The sequence below is a fragment of the Monodon monoceros genome, unplaced genomic scaffold (assembly GCF_005190385.1).
Source record: "Monodon monoceros isolate NGI ecotype Baffin Bay Population unplaced genomic scaffold, NGI_Narwhal_1 Super_Scaffold_18, whole genome shotgun sequence".
Lineage (NCBI taxonomy): Eukaryota > Metazoa > Chordata > Mammalia > Artiodactyla > Monodontidae > Monodon > Monodon monoceros.
Window position 1 is genome coordinate 20,855,102 of NW_021703774.1, and position 23,696 is coordinate 20,878,797.

Sequence of the window (23,696 nt, forward strand, 5' to 3'; positions counted from 1 at the left end):
TGAGAAAAAACCTCCCCTTGAAGGGCCGCCACGGACAAAGTCCGCTCTCCTTATCGGTGTGGGCTGGGCATGTTTCAGTCCCAGTGAGATGCAGACTTCAAGGCCAGATAAACTCCCAGTCACACTCCATGGTCCCCGGACCCCACGGCCCCGCTTAATGGGGATGGACCTTTCCCATTTGCGGCCGGCGCACACTCCCCTTCCGCTGAGCTCTCAAAGCAAGCAGGCCTGTCTTGTGGTCCATCCAGGAGAAGCCCGTTTGCCATGCACTCGGGGAAGGCCGGCAGCTTGCTCCCTTGTGTCCATCTGGACCGCTTTCCTGAGTTAGAACATCTAGCACTATTTCTTACGTTCAAGGCTTGGAGTTTGGGGGTGAGAAGAAAAACAGATTCTGCCGAAGTACTCCCAAAGTCCCCTCTGTTATCTCTTCCCTCCCATTCCTAGCTCATCTGGGCCTCCTCTTTCTCTCTCTTCCCCTACAGCTTCTCTCTCTTACTTTAAGGGGGGAAAAGATAATGCCAGTAATTCACTATTAAGTCCGCATATGCACAACTTCTGTCACCCACTGTAAAATAGTAATAATAATAATACCAGTGAGGCTAATCTATGTTGAAGGGTGCTCACAAACCAATCACAGAAATGCCGCCCCAAAGCCACAAATGAGCCCCCAACGCAGGGGCTGCTACTTGTTCTCATGCATCCCCTCCCCTTCTGCAGAGTTTCACGCTGCTGACCACCCCCTCCCTAAACCATGTTATCCCAGAGTTTGGTAACACTGCCCTATCCTGGTCCCCTATCTGTCTCTCTGAACCTTCCTTTGGTCTCCTGTGGGGAAACTGAGGCACAGAGAGGTTCCAGGACATGTCCCAGATCATGGGCATATTAAGACATGGGCTGGAACTCAGATACAGGCCTCCGAACTCTCTCTCTCTCTCCACCAGCCCTCAGGGGAGTCACCCCCAGGCCCCCGGGCCCCTCCGTCTCCTCTCTAGACCACTGAACTGCTTCCCGTAAGGATACTCCTACATCCGCGTTTATACCCCCAACTTCTCTTTTCCATCCTCATTCTCCAGTGCCTGCTGGGCAATCCCACCTGCGTGTCAAAATTTAACTATCTTAAGACCAAACTCGTCATCTTTCCAAAGTAAGCTTCTCTCCCTGACATCTGCATTACAGTTAATGACTCCACTCTTCTCTCTGACACCCACGTTAGAAACCTCTGGCTACAACGTCTTCCCTTCTATTCTCTTGAATCCATCCTCTGAAAGGTCTTCCCGCCTTTCTCTCCCCTCTCAGCCCTGCTACCAGTGGGCCTCCTCTGGGCCTTTAGCACCCCTCCCCTGGAATACCTCCTCCTGGTTACCTGCTTCCATGACCCCTCCAGCCTACCCTGTCCCAACCACGGCCAGACTCATCACCCCAGAGCAGGGCTTCTCAACCTTGGCCCCATGGACACCGTGGGCTGTGTACTCTTCGCTACCGGCGGGTATCCTGTGTGTTGTAAGATGTTCGGCAGCATTCCTGGCCTCTACCTTCCACCCATTCCAGTCATGACCCCCAAATGTCTCCAGACATTTGTAAATGTCCCCTGGAGGGGAAAAATCGCCCCCGTTGAGAACCATGGCCCTAAAGCATGACTCAAACATGCTGCTCCTTTCAGAAACTCTCAGTGGCTCGCCAATGTCCTCCCAACTAGTTCTCAGGAAGGAAACAGTCTTCAAGAGATTAGGGAATTATGTTTCCTGCTTATGATCTCCTTTCTCTGGAGATTTTTGGGCTCCACCACCTTTGGGCTGGGGTTCAAGGTGTACTGGGAAAGAGGGGTAAAGAGGCAAAGCAGAGAGGGCAGCTGACAGATTCATCTTTGGTCTGACAGCTGAGGCCTCACGGCTGAGGGCACCCGTGCCTGGAGACAGTGAGGCAAGGAGGGGTAGACACACAGGGCTCCAGGGCCAGATAGCGCGGACTGGACCCCAGACCCACCCCTTCTTAATTCTAGGACCTTGGGCCTGTCCTTTCGTCTCTCTCTGCTGTGGTTTGCTTGTCTGAAAACGGGGATGAAAACAGTACCTAATTCATAAGGTTGCATGAGTCAATATGAATAAAGCACTTGAAAAGTGCCTGGCATGAAGCAAGTAATTGATAAACATTAGCCATCACTATTACCATTATTAATAATATTGCTACTACATTTCCAGCCTTAATGACTGTATGTTTCCAAAACATGCTCTCAGTTCAGGCCACAGTGAGTCCTTACGTGGCAGTGAACACACCTTATGCTTGCCCACGGCGAATGCCTATGTTCATGCTCCTTCTTCTAAAATCCTCTGGTTTCCATGTCCTCCTACAGAAATTGTACACGCCTTTCAAGGCCTACCTCAAATGTCATCTCTGTTACAAATCCTTCCCTCTTCAAACAAGCCAAAAACCACCTTTCCTGTTCCTGGACCTCACAACACTATGATTATGTACTCAACACATACTTTCTTCTGTTACAAGTATAGGGGATAGAATTATTCCAACTAAATACATCTCAACCCCTATCTTAGGGGTCACTCTACAGAACCTGGAATATTGTCTTTCACACAGTTAGTAATTCTAACTTGAATGCATAAAGGAAATAATTAATCTAAGATACTATTTTATAATACTATGATTTCTTGTCTGAGAGAAGCATTATAAGGCATATAAATACAGTTGCCCCTTGGTATCCTTGGAGGATTCATTCCAGCACCCCCAGGGATACCAAAATCCATAGATGCTCAAGTCCCTTATATAAAATGGCATAGTGTTTGCATATAATATATATATATATATAATATATATATATAATTTATGTACATCCTCCTGTACACTTTAAATCATCTCTAGATTGCTTATAGTACCTAAGTAAATGCTATGTTAATAGTTATAAATACAATGTAAATGTTATATAAGTAATGGTCAGTGCCCAGCTAATTCAAGTTTTGCTTTGGGGAACGTTCTGGAAGTTTTTTTTTCCGAGTACTTTCGATCTGTGGTTAGTCAAATCTGCAGGTGCAGAACCCTCGGATACGGAAGACTGACTATACTCGAACTTCACTGTACTGAGCTGGATATCCTTGCTAATATATATCTGTAACAGAAAGGTATTCAAATTTTCAGTCCTTAAAGTCGTAAGCATACCATTTCTCCACTTTTTTTTTTTAGTATGTTAAGTGCTGAATTAATATTCTTACATAAATCATTAATTGCTTCCTCGTAGTTTTGCTTCTGTGCTGGCTTTGATAGTCTCCCTGTACTAAAACATAGTCACACCTCACAGTTCCTGCTCAGGAGCCTGAAGAGCTCAGCATGAAGGGAAGGGTTTCCCGTTACACTGCTCCTGAGTCTTTGTGTGAGCGAATCAGGCTCAGAGAAAACAATTCACACTATACAGCATTCATGAAACAATGGGCTGCCAGCCATCCGTGGATGGCACAAAAGGGCCTGAGAGTTTGGGTCTCTGTTCCCTGGAGAAAATATCACCTCGTGTGCTGCTGGAAACCAAAACAGAGCCATCATCAGAAAGGAACCTGTCACACCAGCCTTGGGCCAGCCCACATGCCTGGGCAGCTGAGCACCACTGCCCTGCGGCCAGGCCTCAAGGGGACTGCATCCCCGGGCCCCAGCCCAGGGAGACTCAGGCACACGGACAGAGGAGACAGAGCGGGGCAAACAGACTCACTCATCTTCCCAGGGAGGTGAAGTGTGAAGAACAATAGCGTATTTAAATTCCACAAAAAAACGTGCCAGGCTGATCTGAGTGTCCCCTATAACTCTAAATGTATTGGAGGGAAATTAAAAAGAAGTACTTAGCAGTTCATAAGCATATGAAATACATTACCCAAGACACAGGGGGCAGAGAACCTGTGGAAGAAGGGTTTTAAGGGAATTCATGGGGAACGAGGTTCAGGCGAGGGAGGGAAGGAAGGAATGGCAGAAGCAATCGTGGCTAGCATTCACTGAGCTTCTGTTCCTGGCCAGAACTAGTTACAAATGCTTTCCCGTTAAATGCTTTTCTCATTTAATCCAAATAACCCCCAAAGATGGGCCCTGTTGTTATAATCCCTCAAGTGTCTGAAGGACGGTAAATGATGTCACAGAAAATCCCCAGCAGAGAAGAGACTGGGCCCTAGGCCTGGCTGTGCCAATAACCAGCTGTGAAACCCACAACACACCCTCACCCTGAGCCTTCATCTCCACACCAGCAATTTAGAAAACCCGTAGGGCTCTCCAGTTCTACCGCTGCTAATCCAAAGCCCTGCCTGGGTGGACCACACACCCGAACAACAGGAACGGCGATCACGCTCCGAATATTCATTATGGCAAAAACATAACCAAAACACCTTTTTTTCATGAGCAACTAAACCATCTGCGTATAACACTGGAAGCAGTAGCATCGGCACACTTGATGCTTCAGTATGTCACAACGACGTGCTGACTTACAGAGATAAGCGAGACAAAAGCATTGCTTTTGCCTGTTTATTGGAATATTTCTCGTTCCTGCCCACATTTTCAGGGAGAAAAAATAAAGATGAATATTTCTCGCACATCATGTCCTAGGACCCCACAGGCTTCTGTGTCCTGCCTGTCATTCACCTCTGCCTCTCCCACCCTGCCTGGCCCAGGGCCTCGCACATAATAAAGGCTCCATAGATGCTAGTTGAGTAAAGGATCACCCCACCTCTTCTCTATTTATTCTTTTGATATTTATAGAGAAACCACTTTATAGCGGAGAGTTCTTCTAAACCGCACAGCGTTTGTTTGGCACTGCCAGGGAGGAGGAAGGGTTAAGTTAAAGGGGCAGCTCAGCCAGTCCAGATGAATTTGTCAGCCTCCCTGTATGCTGTTCCTCTTTACACCCTGTTTCCCCAGCACGCCTTGAACCTCAGCCCATAGGGGTTTAAGACCAAAACTTCCAGAGAAAGGCACTCATAAGGAGGAAAAATAATTTGCCAAGCCCTTGAAAACAGCTTCCTTCTCTGCACCACTTCCATCAGGAGCTTGCTAGAGACTCACTCCCCAGCACTCTGTTCTGAACCTGTGATTTTTTTAAACCCTTTTGGGTCATGAACCCATCTGAGGATCTGTGGACAGCAACACACCCTCTTCAGAGAAATGCACACACAAGTCTTCAAACACATGCACGGCCTGGCGAGGGACGGTTCCCAGACCTCCGTAAGCCGGTTCACAGGTCCACAGGCACAAGGCTGCAACTCCTAGGCTATGGGGATCAGAGAGGGGAGGGGGAGCTAGGCCTCAGTTGACCTGGCACTGCCTTCTCGGTTGGTCTGGACGACACCTCTTCTTTAACGAAAAGAGATTAGGGTCTCTTAACGCAGGCCCCTCAAAGCAGCACCACAACCCAATCTGAACTGACAAATCATTCAACTCTTCTGTTTGTTTCAACTTAAAATATCAGAAGAAGAAGGGAAAAAGAAAAGAACAAAGGAAACGTTTTGACTAGGAGAGAAAAAATTGCTCTATAAAAGATACTTTCAGGGCTTCCCTGGTGGCGCAGTGGTTGAGAGCCCGCCTGCCGATGCAGGGGACACGGGTTCGCGCCCCAGTCTGGGAGAATCCCACATGCCGCAGAGCGACTGGGCCCGTGAGCCATGGCCGCTGAGCCTGCGTGCGTGTCCAGGGCCTGTGCTCCGCAGCGGGAGGGGCCACAACAGTGAGAGGCCCGCATACCGCAAAAAAAAAAAAAAAAAAGATACTTTCGAAATGACTCAAAAACACAATCAAAGATAACTTCCTGTTACTGTGCATGTTAACCCGTCACTTCCCCGCAGGCTAACTCCACATAATAATACAATATTTACCCGACCTGAACCAGGGGTGGGCCCACTGGGTGGCCTGGGGAGCCATCTGCAATAGATTTTTTTAGTGGCCATTTACACTTGCCACTGTAATGGAATAATGGGAGTGTCTAGCCGTAGATTGATTCGGTTAGAGCGAATATGATGGCCCTTTAATTTGGGAAACTCTGCAAATCTGAGCTTCCAGATCATCTCTGGACCCCACTGTCAGACTCTGTATGTGGTCTGTCTGTGTACAGCAAATCTTAAGAAATGTTTGGTGAATGACTTCATGAGGTGCATGCATAAGTAAGTGAATGGCTTGTAAACCAGCCCCCTTAAATACATACATACACACACACACAAACACACACACACACGTAGGTTCACATGGCTGTACCCTTGGCTCATATGGCTTCTTCCTCCCCTTGTGCACCTAACTGCCACTGTTCCTTCCACACTCATCTCTGCTATCATCTCCTCCTGGAAGCCTTCCCTGATCTCCCCTGGCTGGGATAAGAGCTCTGGATCCTCATAGTATCTTTCTATTAGAATTAACATTTGTCTTCCTTTGATATCTGCTAAGGACTGAATTGTGTCCCCCCTCCAAATTCATATCTTGAAGTCCTAAACCCCAATATGACTATATTTGGACACAGGGCCTATAAGGAGGTTAAATTAAACCTAGTAAGGTTAAATAAAGTCAGAAGGGTGGGGCCCTAATCTAATAGGACTGGTGTCCTTATAAGAAGAGACACCAGAGTGCTCCCTTTCTTTCCCCCTCTCTGTCCATGCACCCAAACCAAGGAAGGGCCATGTGAGGACACAGCTAGAAGGTGGCCATCTGAAAGCCAGGAAGAGAGCCCTCACCGGAAACCAACCCTGCTGGCACCTTGACCTTGGACTTCCAGAACCGTGAGAATATAAATTTCTGTTGTTTAAGCCACCCAGTCTGTGGTATTTTGTTATGGCAGCTCAAGCAGACTGACAACAGTACCAATGCACAGACATATGAGCTCCTTGAGGGCTGAGACTGTATCATCTTCCTGTTTCTAGTCTTAGTACCTAATGTGGTCCTTGCACAGAGTAAGTGATTAACAAATTCCTGTTGAGTAAATATAAGAGTGGATGGAGGTAAGAGGCTGTAAAGACCTCCTCCCTTTCTCACCCTTAGAATCTCAGAGCTATGTTTAAACCCCCTCAGGTCAGAGTAGGTAAAAAACTCAGACCCTCCAGGTGCTGTCACTCACTGAGGGAGAGGCAAGGTGGCTGCCTTCTAGGTGTGTCCTCACATGGCCCTTCCTTGGTTTGTGTGCATGGACACAGAGAGGGGAAGGAGAGCGAGCACTCTGGTGTCTCTTATAAGGACACCAGTCCTATTGGATTAGGGCCCCATCCTTCTGACTTCATTTAACCTTAATAGGTTTAATTTAACCTCCTTATAGGCCCTATGTCCAAATATAATCATGTTGGGGTTTAAGGGTTCATGATATGAATTTGGGGGCATAATTCAGCTCAAGGCAAAGCCAGACGTCAACCCTCTCAGTGTCCTTCCTGCCAGTTACTTGCAGCTGTTTGGGCCACCTGCCCAGATGTTAAATGCAAGAGGGAAGAGACAGTTTAGAAATAATAAAATGCTCAATTCAACAACATCTTTTATTCAAATAGGAGCAGGTCCTGGCTGCAGAGTCCTTTAACCCGTTGACCAAGCCACCAGTAAGGGACCACTAGCTATGTCGGCGGTGCTTTGTGAGATCACCAAGGAGAAAGCCTGTTGCCTGCCCTGAAAGAACCTGTAATCTAGTTGTGAGGTCTGAGTTAGGAAATATTCTCTGGGTCCTTGGTACCTTCATTAGTCAGCAGACTCGTGTTTACTGAGTATCTAGAACCCACAGAACATGGTCAGGTAAAAACAGATTAATCAGCTATGGACCCTAGCTTTCAGGAGCTTTTATAAGTAAAAACAAAACAAATAATAATGATGAGGATAATGAGAAGAGTAGCAGTCAACACTTAATGAAATCTCATTATGAGCCAGGCACTGGTCTCCATGCGTTCCATATATTAACCTATCTATTCCTCACAACAGTTCTATGACATGGGTTTTATTATCCCCATTTCACAGATGAGGAGACTGAGGCAGAGACAGATTAAGTAGTTTGCCTCACATATCAAGCAACCAAGGAGTAGAGCTGGGATTCAATCCCAGGGATCCGTCTCCAGACCCCTTGTCCTTAGTGACTGAAAGTGCCACATAGGTGACAGAGACCTTCTTTTCCCGCCTCCTTAGAATGACGGGGCTGGACAGTGTGCAGTGTTTTCATAGGCTGATGACAGAATAAGAGGAGGCACAGCCATGTAAAGCAGGTACACACCCAGGTGGAAGCAGGTGGGGGCCCTGGGGTGGCTTGCTCAGCCAGGTCCCCACTCAGTGCCCACTCTGTCCAGGCAAACCCTGTAGGGGAAGCCAAGGGGCTCTGTGCAAACCCCCTGGACCAACCATCTCCATGGTCCTCCCCAGCTCAACAGTCTACGATTCCAGTGCTGTGAGACTTCTGACAACAGAGAAGATTTGCAGAGCTAAGGAAGCCAGAGATCATCCAAGAGTCTCAGAAGGTGTGGAAGGGAGATGTAAGCTGTCTCCTCGGACACGGGAAGGCTCGGTGAAGGTAGAAAGAGGATGGGGTAATGTTCCAGGCCCGGGTGAAGGCCAGCTGGAGGGCGATGAACCCTAACCCTAACCCTCACTTAGGGCAGAGCAAATGAACAGGTTCAGCAGATCCAATTTGAATTTTGTCCCACCCTTGTTTCTCCAGGTCCATGGGCCATCTTTAGTGCATCATCTTTCTTCTGGAACTTTTAACGAATATGTGGTCATCTGGCTCTTCAACTTGATGAGAGCAACTTTACATGTGTACCTTCATCCAGGAACGATACTGAAAAAATAGAGTTTGCATGTAAATGGAAGGTCCAGGAGAAACGGGCTTGCTGCAGCCTCTTGCATTTCCGTGGAAGTTAGCTGATGCTCCATCACTGAGAACATGACCCAGTTTAGCAACAACATCGACACAGGAGGGACTAAGGAAAATGCCAAGTATTAGAAGACCAAGGCCCGTGGGAGGTGAGATGCCACAAAGTGGAGGTAGAGACCAGTCCCCGGCTTTGATTTTGATTAGAGCCTCTGGTAGCCACACGGCTGGAGGAAACCGAGAGAGAACAATGTTAACAGTAGCAGCAACAACAGACTCTCAGGAATCCGCCCTTGAGTATGGCTGCGGTTCTCTGCCCAGGGCGCAAAGGCGATCCTCACAGAGACAGGGCAGGTTCACTCCCAGTTTTAGATCCTCTGTGTTTGGGGAGCCCCCAAAGAACTGGGTCTTCCTTCATCTGGAGGTGACAAAGGGCAAAAGCTCTGGGCTCATTACCATGTAAATGAAAACTACAAGGCAGATTTTCAGCAAAGCCGCTCTCAGGCGATAAATGCCCTGCTACCTCATTAAACCATGCAGGACCCTCTCCTATTAATTCAAAGCCCGCTGATCGGGCTGTCCTTTAAAGGGCTGCTTCCCCAAATGAGACCCGGCATTCCAGGGTTGAGGACAGCTGGGGACCCGAGAGGCGGCTGCAGCAAGGCGCCCCTGGCGGCTAACAGGCTTTTTCCCGAAGGGCTCTGAGGATGGATCGCAAACGGGATTTACAGGCATTCCCTCTAAGGACTAGGAGTCCCAAGATCTCCAGCCCACAGACACCCAAAAGCAGCATCCCATCCGCAAAGCTATAAAGAGAGTCTGGAGGATTAGAGCCAGTATGCAGCTAGAGTTCGACAGAGATCAAGCACTTAGTGAGTCTCTGGATCCAGACGCGGCTCCCAATTCATGCTACTGTCCTACCTGAGCCCGGAGCTGCTGGCCCAGCTGCTGTGCCGGGATGCTTCCGGCTGAGAAATACCACGCAGGAGGCGGCGGAGGCGGAGAGGGACACGCAGAGCCCCTGCCTCGCTCCTGGACCTCTGAAGCACCTTTAATCCATCTCCTGCCTGCCTCACATGTTGAATTGCTTTTTCCTGGGGCATCTGTGAGCACACAAAAGGGGCTGACTGGGCTTGGGCCAACAGCTATTGAGAAGTTCCTCTCCACGGTACAAGGACCTTCTCAATCTCCAGACGCGACCATTCACTGAAGGCACCGGCGGCAGGGCTGGAGCACAGATTGGCACATTCCCCTTTGCAGCAAAAGAGCTCCTCCAGCTGCCTTGACATCGTGTTTGCATAAAATGAGCTTTCAGGGGGTCAGGACCCGCACGTGGGGAGGTGTTTCCGTGCTGTGCAAAGCGTCTTCCTTTTGGATTTAGGAAAGCAAAAGGCAAAAATGGCCCTAGGCGCAGTGGAGAAGTCTCCTTCCAGACCGGCAATCCTAACTCTGTCTTGTATTTATAAAACCCCTTGTCTTCTGACCCTGCCTCTTCCATACCTGCACATCCGGCCCCCTGCGGAGTATAAAGGACCGAGCCTTGTTGCCCCTGATTTACAGATGAAGAAACCAAAGCATGGAGAGGTTAAGTGACTTGCTTCAGAGGTGACAGAGCTGGTCACAGGGGGTGGGGGTGACAGAGGGTTCTCTCTCTGACAATCCGCACCTTTGAAGATTCACTGACAGCCTGAGAAGACTGAATCTTTGAAGGACCGGAGCACAGGGCTGCCAAAGGATTTGTGTAAGAAGGACGTGCAGCTGAAGCACGGAGCTCATAAAACATCCCAGCCCCCCAGGAGTTTGGAGGAAGGGGCAACTGCGGGGAGGAGGTCCCCCGGGCACCCTCACCGCACTCACGCACACCATCCCCTCTGCTCAGGATCCCCAGGAGGGGGAACACACAAACACCACCTAGTGACCATGTCCAGCTCTAGTTCTCGGGTTAGCTCCGTCCTCCCCGTGAAGGTGGGAAAAGACTGTGACGCTTCTGCAGTCAGGCGTCAAACATCTCTGTGCACATCCTCCATCCTCCCAAACAGAGCCTTCCTCCCTCTCTCCTGCCCTGCGTTCCTTTCTGTCCAGTGGGTGTAGACACCCAGAATTCAAAGTACTTAAACATCATCCTGATAATAACATGAGATTAAACCTCCTGCCCCCAAACAGAACGGGCCATCAACAGTCAGAATCGAGTCCTATTGTCGTTGTCACTGTTCTGTTAGTATTACTACCAATACTGCTTAGCAGGACAACTCTTCACCCCCCTTACTGGCTTCTCCTCTTGACATTTGAATGTGGATGCTTCCCGGGCTTCCCCCTCAAACCCTCTTCTACACTCTCCTCCCGGAAAAGTCATGCCCCTCCTGCAGCTCCTGCCACTTTTCTTTTGGCCACACCACGCAGCATGTGGGATCTTAGTTCTCCGACCAGGGATCCAACCCGTGGCCCTGCAATGGAAGCGGGGAGTCCTAACCACGGGACCGCCAGGGAATTCTGATGCATAAATCTGCGTCTCCGGCTCTAACCTCTCTCCTGAGCACCTAACCGAGTTTTCAACTGCCTGATGGACGGATGGTGCCCAAATGGGTGTCCGGCAGGCAATGCAAATCTCCTAGTCCAAACTGAACTCATTAGCTTCCCTCCAAATGACTGCTGCTGGGGCTCTGCGAACGGCCCTTCCTCCGGCCCCACATCCAGCCAGCTGTCCGGCCCCAGTTCCCCCTCCTTCTTCACCTACGTTACGTGCATTCATTTCTCTGTAGTTAAAGCCCTAATCATGTCCCTCCTGGGCCAGTTCAAGATTCTTCTAACCGGCCCCCGCTGGAATACAAGTTCCCCGAGGTCAGAGCTGTTTTGCTCCCCACTGGATCCTCCACCAAGTCACAGGAAACCCTTCATGAGCAAAGGTCTCTCTATCTCTCCTCCACCTTCACATTGCTAAAAAATTCTTCCCTGAAGCAAAGATCCAATCATGTCAAGTCCCCAAAGACATATTCTGTAGGTCACCAATTGACCCCAGTGTTCAAATTCCTACACGTCGTAATGAGCTGGGCATGTAGCTCCAACCTGCCTGTCCATCCCCCTCCCTTGTGTCTTCTCAATCTATCTGCCCTTTACTAAGGCTGCCCTGGGCTAGTCCTTGTCTTTGGTACATATTCTTTTCAATCCTAGTATCTGTATCCTGGAGGGAAAAAAAAAAAAAAAAAAAAGCATCTCTCAACCAACACCTTCTCTGCCTGGAAAATTATTTTATTGTTCAAGACTTAGCTCAAGTGTCCTCTTCTTTGGTAAGCCTCCCCCCGCCCCTCCTTCTTCCCCAGAGTCTCCAAGATACATCTCCACTATGAGACCTGCTATAGGAATTATGACAGTGAGTTCTGTACCGGGGCCAAGGCCTGGTGACCTCCTAGCGATTTCAGTACCACACACCTGTCTCAGCCTGTGCCATCGGGTGGTATTATGTATTTGTTACACTATAGTCCTTCAAAACAAACGAAGCTCTTGGTAGGCTAATCCCAGCATGGTGAATGTAGCAAACATTCATTATTCATCACCAGTTTGTTAGTGATGACACTGACACCTCAGATAGTCATGATACTTCCCCCTAGTCGTGCATTTGATTCTCACAACCATCATGGGAGCCAGATGGTCCAAGTATGTCACAAATAATGAAACTGAGGCAGCAAACAGGTTACCATCACTTAGCCAGACGGTGACAATAGCAAGGCAAACTGGCTCCATGTACTTTCTACTGGACCCTATACCTCTCCAGCTCTTTGCCTCAAGAAATGAAGACATATCCACCAACTCATTATTACCAGCAAAAAAGCACCTCCCATCCACAAAACAATGGTGTAAACAGTTTGGTGTGATGAAAAAACCTGGTCCACCATTTACAATCCAAGAGAAAAAATCTGGGCATAGAAAAATCTAAACATAGAGTGGCCCCAACGAGCCATCGAGTACATGCTGTCATACTACCACTTAAAGTTGCAGATGTGACTCCCAGAAGAAACTGAAAATGCATCCTTGGGTTAGATTCTGACACTGAGACTCAGAGTTAGTTAACAGAGGCAGTGTAATAGAACAATTGAGAGCCTCTCCCAGGATCAAGCCTCTAAACCTATCAAGTTTCTACAAAACAAGCAGGTCCTGTTATTTCTGCCTGGAGAGAATCAGAATCTTCTGACTTTAAGTGTTAAAGGATTCTTCTACATACTGAGGCTCTGAATTTGGAAACCAGCTAGATGAGCCGCAATGTTGTACAACATTCAGATTTTAAAGAATCCACTGTAAGAATGGATTTTCTTTCTTTCTGAAAAGAACCTCTCTTGCTGGTTCACCCAATTCAATCACATATCCCTTTTATAAATGCAATCAAACCAAAGAAATAAGGGCTTTTTGTATTTTGTTACTCGGAGAAAAAAGGCGTCTCGAACACGAGTGACGCTCCTTGCGCTCCTTGCTCGGCTCTGCTCCCTCACTGGTAATTCCAGGGCGTAAAAGTCACCCACTGCAAACAGAAACGTGAGATAACCAGGTCGAACTGTCATTTCCAGAAAACCTTACTCATCCTCTCCCTTGAAAAGGTCAGTTTATTGGGATAGTGATGAAATGATTATTAACCAATCCTACTGGGCTCTGCAAGTCCTCTCACCTCTAAGGATAAAAATCCATTCCTGGAGACCAGGCATTCACTGGACGTGCTCACACTTGCGTACACCCAAAGCCCCCTGCCCTCCTGGGGCTGCTTGTGGCTTTACCCCACGGTGAATTAATGGAGGCTCACCCACCATAGTGCTCCCCAGTTTACTGGCATCGCCAGACAATGTCAAGAATTATTTTGTTTTACTTCTCTGATGTTCCCAGTTTACCTTGTCTCAGATGAATGAAGCAATTACAATACTCTCAATGAAGACGCTATTTTACAATGCACTTTCAATTCCAGTTTGTGACCAAGTTACTTAATTATTTCTATTTGTTTTTCTTCCTGAGTGGATAATTTCTTCTGTCTTAGAATAGTAGAGCAATCTTTTTCTTAAAGAAGAAATACTGGGCCACATGCTTCCTTAAAACTTAGTGTCTTCAGCTCATACCATCAAACACAAACATCTTCCTGGACAGTAGAGTAAACAGCGCTCAGATCTCATCAAATATCAAACCTTATTCTTAATTCAAAGCTGCTGAAGGAACTTTTCCTCGTGCCCATGATCCTCAGCTATAATTTTTCTTTTTATCTTTTGATATGTACTAATTAGATTATCATCTACATCGTATAAATGAAAAGACAGGTTTAAAGGCTGGCCCCCAAGAGATAAGTCTCGACCAATAGGCCTGCCTGCTTATCCGTCTTTGTCTATTTGTGGGACCTTAGGAGATCAACCTCCCAGAGAATGTCTCTTCAAATTAAAAAGAAAAAAAGAGAGAGAGAGAGAAAAAAAAATCAAAATCTCTTCATTTCACTGGGTTGTTAAGAAAATTAAAGGTGGTGATACATGTAAAAACACCTTGCAAACCATAACATTCTAAGCACATACTAGCTAAAGTTATTATTAGTGCTTGACAACATGGCATGGAAAAGGACCCCTCCAAGGAAGGCTACCTCATTGGGAACGATAAATAGGAGGGGATGGTGATGGCCTGACAGTCACTAAGGCTATCTCATTGGGGACAATAAACAGGAGGGGATGGTGATTGTCTGACAGTCACTAAGGCTTTCTCATTGGGGACAATAAACAGGAGGGGACGGTGATGGTCTGACAGTCACTAACGGAAGGCCCCAGAGACCAGCCATTTGTTTTCACACCCTTTCCTCCTCAGGGCAGGTGAGACTCAGAGCATATCTCATTCATTCTGACCCCCTTCCTCAGACAGTCACAAAGAGACTGGAATTGAAATAAAACACATCCTGACAAGTTCATGAGTTTCTAGCCCCTTCCCTCTCTCCATTCGGAGCTCAAGATTTAGGCACTGTGGCTCTCACTTTTTCTCGAGTTGAGAGATTCTGTTGCTGTTGTTGATTTGCTTATATATTTTCTGCTTTTGAGTCACAACACAAAAGAGCGCCCTGGAAATGCAAATCAAAACCACAATGAAAAACCACCTTACACCTGTCAGAATGGCTAGCGTCAAAAAGATAACAAATATTAATATATTAAAAGTATAGCACAGAGAACTCTTCTCAATACTCTGTAATGACCTACATGGGAAAAGAATCTAAAAAAGAGTGGCTATGTGTATACGTATAACTGATTCACTTTGCTGTACAGCAGAAACTAATACAACATTTTTAATCAACTATAATCCAATAAACATTTTTTTAAAAAAATACAACAAATAATAAGCGTTGGTGAAGATGTAGAGAAAAGGGAACCCTTGCACACTGTTGGTGGGAATGTAAACTGGTGTAGCCACCATGGGAAACAGCACAGAGGTTCCTCAAAAAATTAAAAATAGAATTACCATATGATCCAGCTATTCCACTCCTGGGCATATATCCAAAGAAAATGAAACACTAATTTGAAAAGATATATGCACCCCCATGTTCATAGCAGCATTATTTACAATAGCCAAGATATGGAAGCAACCTTAATGTCCATCAACAGATGAATGGATAAAGAAGATGTGGTATACATATACAATGGGCTATTGCTCAGCCATAAAAAAGAATGAAATTTTGCCATTTGGAACAACATGGATAAGCCTAGAGGATATTGTGCTTAGTGAAGTAAGTCAGACAGAGAGAGACAAACACTGCATGTTTTCACTTATATGTGGAATTTTAAAAATAAAACAAATGAGTATAACAAAACAGAAACAGACACAGATACAGAGAACAAACAAGTGGTTACCAGTGAGGAGAGGCGCACAATAGGGGAAGGGGATTAAGAGGTACAAACTACTATGTATAAAATAAATAAGAGGGACTTCCCTTGTCCAGTGGTAAAGAAACCCCCTTACAAGGCAGGGGACACAGGTTTGATCCCTGGTCAGGGAACTAAGATCCCACACGCCTCGGGGCAACTAGACCCTTGCACCGAAACTACTGAGCTCGCGTGTCTCAACTAGAGAGCCTGCGTGCTGCAAACTACAGAACCCACGTGCCCTGGAGCCTGCGTGCCGCAACTAGAGAGAAGCCTGCGCGCCGCAAGGAAAGATCCCGCATGCCTCAACAAAGATCCCGCGTGCTGCAACTAAGACCTGATGTAGCCAAAAATAAATAATAAAATAAATAAATAAATAATTTAAAAATAAAATAAAATAAATAAGATACAAGGATGTAATGTACAGCACAGGGAATATAGCCAATATTTTATAATAAATTTAAATGAAGCATAATCTTAAAAACTATCAAATCACTATGTTATACACCTGAAACTAATGTAACATTGTATATCAACTATACTTTAATTGAAAAAAGAGTTCTCTTATTCCAAGGTGGGGCAGGCCACAGTTCCAAAATATTTGATAACTGTGGCTTAAAGAGAAATACTTGGGTTGAAACACAAAAAGCAAAAAAATGCATTTAGAGATTAGCATTTCCATGCCTACGGAGAAAGTTTACAATTAAAAGGATAATATGGGTCACCATGCCTGGGGTGACCCTGAGCAATAATAGTTCCTACTTCGTAGAGCTGTCATGAGGATTAAATGAGTTAATATATGTAAATGAGGAGAGCAGCATTGGCACAGAGTAAGCACTGTCTAAAGGTTTGCCATTAGTATTATTACAACAACTGACAAATTTTTATCAATCACTCAGGTGTTGGCCAATTTAAAACTTGTCCCCCCCAAAAATAAAATAAATAAAACCTGTCCCATCTTTTTCCAATCTTCCATGGTTAGCAACAGTTGACAGCTTGTTCTTGTGAGAATGGACCAATAAATCAACAAAATGTTGTATCTGATCCATGAGAATATACATCTGATGCATTTGTCCTAAGTGCTGTGGTTGGTTTTGGCGAAATGCAACTGTGTTTCTAAACAAATCAGAAAACCTATTTTTCTGCCCCTTTCTTTCCCTCAATTCAGAGACAATGATCACAATGACCTCTTTAGACATATTGTTACTAAGTGTGGTTGTTTTAATTATCAAACACCAAATGAACTTGCAAAATAAGACAAGGATAAAAGAAGTCTGGAAAAATCACCTTCCTCTTCAATATCAATAAATAACACTAAATTTTCAATTGAATTAAAAATGTACGTGAAGAAAACAGTGTGATGCAACCTTCTGCATTCAAACTTTTGAGAAGAAACCAGCCCTTACTTGTCACTTTCCTAAGGATCAAGGACTACGTTCAATTCCCTTATCTTCGTATCCCCAGGGCATGCAACAGACACTCACAAAAGATGGATGAATAGATGGAAAAAACAGAGCTGGCTTTTACCCACAGTGTTCAGAACCCATCAAATTCCTACAATCACAGAATTAAAGAATGTTAGTGATATGGAAGGAATTGAGCTCAGGAGAAGTTACACAACTTGCCGAAAGCCACGTGGCTATTTAACAGCAGAGACTGAACTTGATCTATCACCCCTGTAAAGAACACTGGGCTCTCAAGCTGTACCAGAGCTTCCCAGCTAAGGGCAAGTCTCCATGGCCTTTTGGAAGCTTTTGAAATATGCCTCTGACATCAGGAAAAGTGTCACATGGGTGCTTTTCTTCCCGTATCTAATCAATATTTACTGGAGAGCAATCCTCACCTACACTCTTTGTTACTCTCAGGAATTAAAGAACCACTGACTCTCTCCAACTTGCCACTTCAGGCCTCTGAGATGAGAGATTCGCTACTTGTAGTATGAAATCCTTCTCCTGTCTCCCAGAGCTTTCCGATTTCACCTCGGGGATAAATCAAAAGCGTTTCCATGCTGCTTATATTAGAGTGGACTTTTGTTGAAGAAACATGCATTATAATTTGAGGTGCTGGGACTTTTGTTTACAGACTGAATTAAGTACAGGTTGAAACTGTGGCTTTTAGACATAACATTGCAGGAGAAGCTTACACTCTACCACGTAAGGAATCTTTCTCAAACTCCGAGAGACTGGCACCTCCAACTCAGTGAGCTGGGCAGACAGCATCTGTTCCTGCCTGCTGGCTCACAGCTCAATGCTACGGCCACATGGCCCAAACAAGACCTCCAGGAGCTTAAGCCAGCGGTACTAGTGCCACAACTCTGATGTGCAGACTGGGCAGCCCAACGGGGAGTGTCCTGGGTCAGAGACTTGGAAGCAGAGAAAGGAAAGGGAGCATAGCTCAGATGATATTACGTTCCTGCTCTAAACCCTTCAGTGGTTCCCACTGCCTGCCGTGCGACACTCGGAATCCTCACGGGGGCTTATGATTGGGTCCCAATCTATTTATTGCTCCTCCTTACCTACTGGTTCCCTGCAGGTCTACCATGTTCTAGACGATCCAGACTGTTCTGTCTCCCTGAACAGTTCAATGACGTCACCACCTCCACACCTCTGCACAAGGTGTCTCTCCCCTGAGATGCTGCAACCACTGCCTCCCTCAGATCTCATCCTAAGTGCCACCTCTTCTCTAGAACCTTTCCTGAATTCTCCTCCAACCTCCCAGGCCTCCTCCAAGTGGAAGTGGCCTCAATCACCGTGACACTCTTGTAGCACTTTTGTAACCGCCCATGGTAATTATTTTCGAAACGGTGTGTCAGCAATTTGGGAATGTCTTTTCTTGCTGTCAGTCAGCATTAGCTGAGCATCTTCTGTGTGTCAGATGCTGTGCTGGGTGCCTGGGACATGAAAATAAATAAAGTCAAGGTTCTTGCCTTCAATGGGCTTATGCTCTAGTGGATGAGATGACACTAGGACAAAGGGTTATACCTAGTGCAGGGGGGAAATGAAATATGAAAGAGATGATGGCATTTTAAGTTGGGTCTTAAAGAGAAATGTGTTCACTGGGCAAAAACTAGAGAGGAAGGAAGGGTTCTTCTAGGGGAGAAGAACATTATATACAGCAGTGCTTGTCACAGGTTTTACTGAAGGAATAAAACAAAGGCCGGGAAGGTTACAGATTGGTTAGCCCCCTGCTCACTACTGTCTACATTTACTGAGTGTGTTCACGACTCCCATCCCTCACAGCAACCCCGAAAGTTAGGCAGCATCATCCTCATTTTATGGATGAGAAAACTGAGGCTTCCAATGCCCAAAACCCCAAAGCTATCATGTAGCAGAGCGTGGCTGGTGTTCCTGATACTATAAGGTTGTACTAATGAGTTTGCCTTCAAGGACCTAAACATAAAGCAAACTCTTAGCTCTCTTCCTCTAAGCCTGGGTGGACCACTCCGGGCAGACCTCAAATACCCAAAAACCATCTCAGGGAACACATACTGCGAGGGAAGAAGAGAGAAGCAGCAGAAGCTGTGCTGCGTGCAGATTCTGGGAACAGCGAGGCCATGCGTCTCCCTGTAAACCCGATGTTACTCCTCTCACGGTATATGACTTTAGTGGCCCCAAATGTGGGCCCTCTTTCCTAATATATAAACGGCAACCTGGAAAGAGCCATCCAAAAGTCACCTCAGGCCAACTCAGGCTCATTAAAGCTCCCTTAGGGCTCCGAGAATTGAAGTGAACCTCTGGCTTCCTAGGAGAAAGCACTTCGTTTTTGACAGTTCTTTTCCCCCCTTTTCTTCATCTGATCACTTCCTCAATTTTTCCCTTCTAGTTCAGGCTTTTTCTGTAACTCCTGTATCGGGCACATGCTCTTTTTTTTTCCCCTCCTAGCTGAGACTATTATATCTTGCTATTGTCATGTTCCTTTTCCATTGAAAGCAATCCACATTTCAGAACAGTGTCTATTAAATAGGCACCTTTTCATGGATGGAAAAAAAAAAAAAAAAGACAGCACCCTCTGAGGGCTGGCTTTCAGTTCCGTGTGTCACCTAAAGATGAGACACTTGGGTGAGACTTCTGCCTCTTCACAGGCCATTTGTATTTGGGTATTTGAGAGAGACGGCAGAAAGTCTGGAGTCAGAACCAACCTGTTTTAAGGAATTCTTCGTCGAAAGCATTGCTAATCAAAGGGTGGTCCTGAGACCAGCAGTGACTGCATCACTTGTGGGCTTGTTGGGAACGGAGACTCTCAGGCTCACCCCAGACCAGCTGAACCAGAATCTGCCGTTTTGCAAGATCCCAAGTGATTCATAAGTACATTAAAATTTTAGAGTACTGATCTAGAATTAAAATGAATTTGCTTTAATGAAACCACCCTGTAGCCTCCACGTGGACTTCTTTACTAAGAAAGAAATCTCTGTACAGTGAACTCCATAGAACATCCTCCACCACGCTTTTCCACCCAAATTGTTTATTCATGGAAGAATTTTGAAATGATAAATCATCTTCTAGAAATCACACTCAACCTGAGGGAGTTCCAGATGACACAAAGCTGATGGCCAGCCTTTCTGCAGCGTGTGGGAACTAAGAAGGGAGAAGTAGGGCTTCCCTGGCGGCGCGGTGGTTGAGAGTCTGCCTGCCGATGCAGGAGACACGGGTTCGTGCCCCGGTCCGGGAAGATCCCACATGCCGCGGAGCGGCTGGGCCCGTGAGCCATGGCCGCTGAGCCTGCGTGTCCGGAGCCTGTGCTCCGCATCGGGAGAGGCCACAACAGTGAGAGGCCCGCGTTCCGCAAAAAAAAAAAGAAGGGAGAGGTAACAGGCAACCCTCGTCCCGCCTTCTTTAAGGCCCTGGATCTTTCTGTTGATATCTTTGCCTCTCGAAAGAGGGGAGTAAAAGACGTGTTGTACAACCACGTGGGTGACTAATGTGAGACTGAGGGGGTTGTGCTGTGTACTGAGCTCTGAGATCCTTGAGTGGGGGGATGCTCTGTAAACACAAATGGCAGAACCAAGGGCCAGCCAAGTCCAGGCTGTGCTCACACCTCACACTTCCAATAACAACAGTCAAGACACACACAGATGAACCCTGACTGACCTGTCACCTACACTGGAGAAAGGAACAGAGAGGATGGAGAATCACGTGCACCTGGTTTAAGGAAATGACAGCTAGAACTGCAGGAAAGAAAAGGGAAGAGGGGAGGTGATGACCAGGCCCTGCTCGAGGCTGTCCTGCCCACCTGGTCTCAGTCACCCTCAGTCACCCTCCAAGTGGAGCTCACGGGCGGACAGAGGCTGTGATCAGAGCCCTGGCAGGCCACACAGGTGCTGGCCTGGCATCCCACTTGACCTTGGTCTCTATGAAGAGGACACCTGCCTCAGAGACATTTTTATAAAAAAAAGGGAGCACCAAAAAAGTTACCCCTTGTTGAAAAACCAAAACCGGTTCCCCCATCCAAAGTGAGTGTTTTCTCACTAATTCCGATAAACATGCACATCACAGGAAGCTCCTTTAGACTCCTGGCATCTTTCAGACCTCTAAGCGCAACGCCTGGGTTATTGATTCCTCTGTGTTAAAGCCCAACTTGGCAGTGCCCTCCCCCACTTCTACTAATTTTTCACTCATTATTTCCATCTTCACCTTTGAATTCTCTAAAACGGCAGTATTTTAAAACACTAAAAGGGTTTCCTTGTATCAATCGATAGCTGCTTTTCCACCAGTTACAATTTCTTTGTAGATTAACAGTTTTTCAGCTCCAGAAACATGATTCTGTCCTTTTAATATGCCCACATCAGCAAGCTCTCACAGGAAATCTGGAACGGACAGCAAAGAGCAGTGGTGGCAGAAAGACCCTTAGGCTCTTAAATTCAGACAGGAATGCCATCCACCTTCCTCTACCACAACCAAAAGATAGCCCTCCCCCCCCAGAACCGAATACGTCAGAGATCAGCCGCCTCTGAGGATGCCTCTGAGACGCCTCTGAGGCTCTGAATTTGATTTCAGCTAACTTCCACTTCATAGAAAAGCACTCGACTTTATTCCCCCTGTAACTCATACCTGGATAAGCCAAGCAGTTCTCCAGAAACACATCTGAAGGAACAACTGTGCATCCCCTCCCCACCGCCAACATGCACGGGCATGCCTGAACACACCGCCTCCCAAGGCAAAGAGAAAGTTAACTTTCAAATAAAGCTGTCCTGCAGCCAGTCTGGTCACATTTCCAGACCCTTCACATTCACAAAGGTGGTTCTTGCAACTCTGGCCTAAATCCAGAAGCCGAAAACTGACCTCTCCCTGCTGAGGGCACAGACCAGGGTCAAAGGTCCACAAACACACGTTCGCCACAAATACACCGCTTTCTTTCTCTCTCTCTCTCTTGGCCAAAGTGAGAATAATGGGCCAGGCTTATTGTCTTTCCTTCAGAGAAGCCAGGATGGGCGGCTGGTGGGAAGCTCCAGACAGAATGTGGGTGTGTGAATCTATGCAGGCTCCACAGAGGAATTTTCTGGGAACTCCAGGGGTTTTGAAGAAGGGTGGTCTCAGGCTGGGAAACAGGGGCTCCTCGGGTTCTCGGGTACCCCAGAAGTGTGGGGTGTAGGGGGGGCGTAGTGGCAAGGCTATCCTGCCAGCCAGGCTCCCCTTCCCTGCCGTCCCAGGCCCTCCCCGCCACGGCGGGGTCACTCACCGCCCGTGAGCTGTGCAGGGCCGAAGCACAGCGCCAGCTGAAACCACAGGATCACGGCCAAGAGTCTCTGGGGGGACTGAGGTTGCTGCTGCTCTAGAAATCCATCTCCATTGCTCGGGTTCATTCCATGATACATCTTTCATCCACAGAGGGCATCCGGCTTGCAAGAGTCTGCAACCAAGAGCGAACACGACGATACCCCAGGCTGCCGGGGCGCCGGGGGCCACGCTCCCCCTCCTCCGCCCTGGGACCGGGACCCTCGGCTTCCCCTGCTCCTTTCCTATTCCTCACCCGCGCGGCCCCCGCCCCCTTTCCCACTGCGAGCTCCCCCCTCTTCTCCCCAGCGCGGGGTACACTGAGTAACTGCCGCCGCGGGATGCTGCGCGTGCGGGAGGGATGGAGGAGGGGTGGGAGGGCAGGGGTTAGCGCACATTGGCTCCGCGCCGGTCCCCCGGATTCAGCGGCTGTGACCACGACAGGAAAGTCTAAAGCCTTCCAGCCTCTCGGGGCTGAAAAAACACTTTTCCCCGGGCCTACACATTTCACTCCTAGCAATCTCACGAGGTGGCACCGGATCCCCCCAGCTACTTCTCTGGTTTTCCCCAGGATCGGGATGGGTCCTACTGCCCAGTCCCCAGTGAGATTTCTCTGCGCTGTCAAAAAATTCCTCCCTCGGGGAGCAGAACCAGGCACCAACTCCCCCTCCTCGGCCTGCGAGCGCCTCCCCGGGATGGAAAGCCCCTTCCGGGGCTCTCGGTCTTACCTGTGGGTCTCATGCATGCAGCTTCCTTCCCTCCTCCGCCTCCTCCCCCCGCCAGTCTAACCCGCATCTGTGCGCGACCTCTGCTGCCGCCGCTGCGCGAGCGAGCGAGACGGAAGCGGCGGCGGCGGCGGCGGCGGCGGCGGCGGCGGCGGCGGCGGCGCCCGGCTCCAGCTCCCCCCGCCCGCGCTCTCCCTCCCCAGGCTCCGGGAGCGGACGGGTGCGGGAGTTGCGCGGGGGAGGACGGCAGTCCGGCCGCGCGCCCCCGAGGAGTCACCCGCGCGCCCACTACCTGAGCTCCCGAGCGCGCGGCGGCGGCGCGGAGAGAGGGAGGGGGCGGGGGCGGGGCGGAGGCGCGCGGCCCGGACACGCACGCGGCGGGCACGCGCCTCCGCAGACCCAGGCAGCGCCGCGGCTGGGGAAGGGGCCTCGCCAGCGCGGGGAGGGGGAAGGGACCCGCCGCCGCCGCAACCAATCGGAAGCCCGCGCGCCTGCACCTGTCGGCACAGGCCTAGGGCCGGGTCGCCCCTTTCCTGGCGCAGGACGGCGGTCTCCGCCTGGGCTGCGCGCGAGCCCGGGTGGCCGCCGCGGCCTCCGCGCGTCCTCCGGT

The 23,696-nt window shown here is 48.2% G+C and overlaps 1 protein-coding gene across 3 annotated transcripts in view; it reads right to left on the minus strand.

Moving 5' to 3' along the window:
- The window catches only part of SUSD4 (sushi domain containing 4), a 126,292-nt gene extending 103,086 nt beyond the window's left edge, over positions 1 to 23,206 (minus strand). For 2 of the 3 annotated variants that reach the window (XM_029229648.1, XM_029229647.1), the window contains exons 1-2: positions 23,090 to 23,178; positions 22,327 to 22,497 (exon numbers count right to left, since the gene is read on the minus strand). In XM_029229648.1, the coding sequence (XP_029085481.1) occupies positions 22,327 to 22,462 (136 nt within the window). In that variant the 5' untranslated portion in view covers positions 22,463 to 22,497; positions 23,090 to 23,178. Of the gene's footprint in view, positions 1 to 22,326; positions 22,498 to 23,089 lie in introns of all 3 variants that reach the window. The other variant, XM_029229646.1, reaches the window with a different exon arrangement.
- Between the last annotated feature and the right edge of the window lie 490 nt (positions 23,207 to 23,696).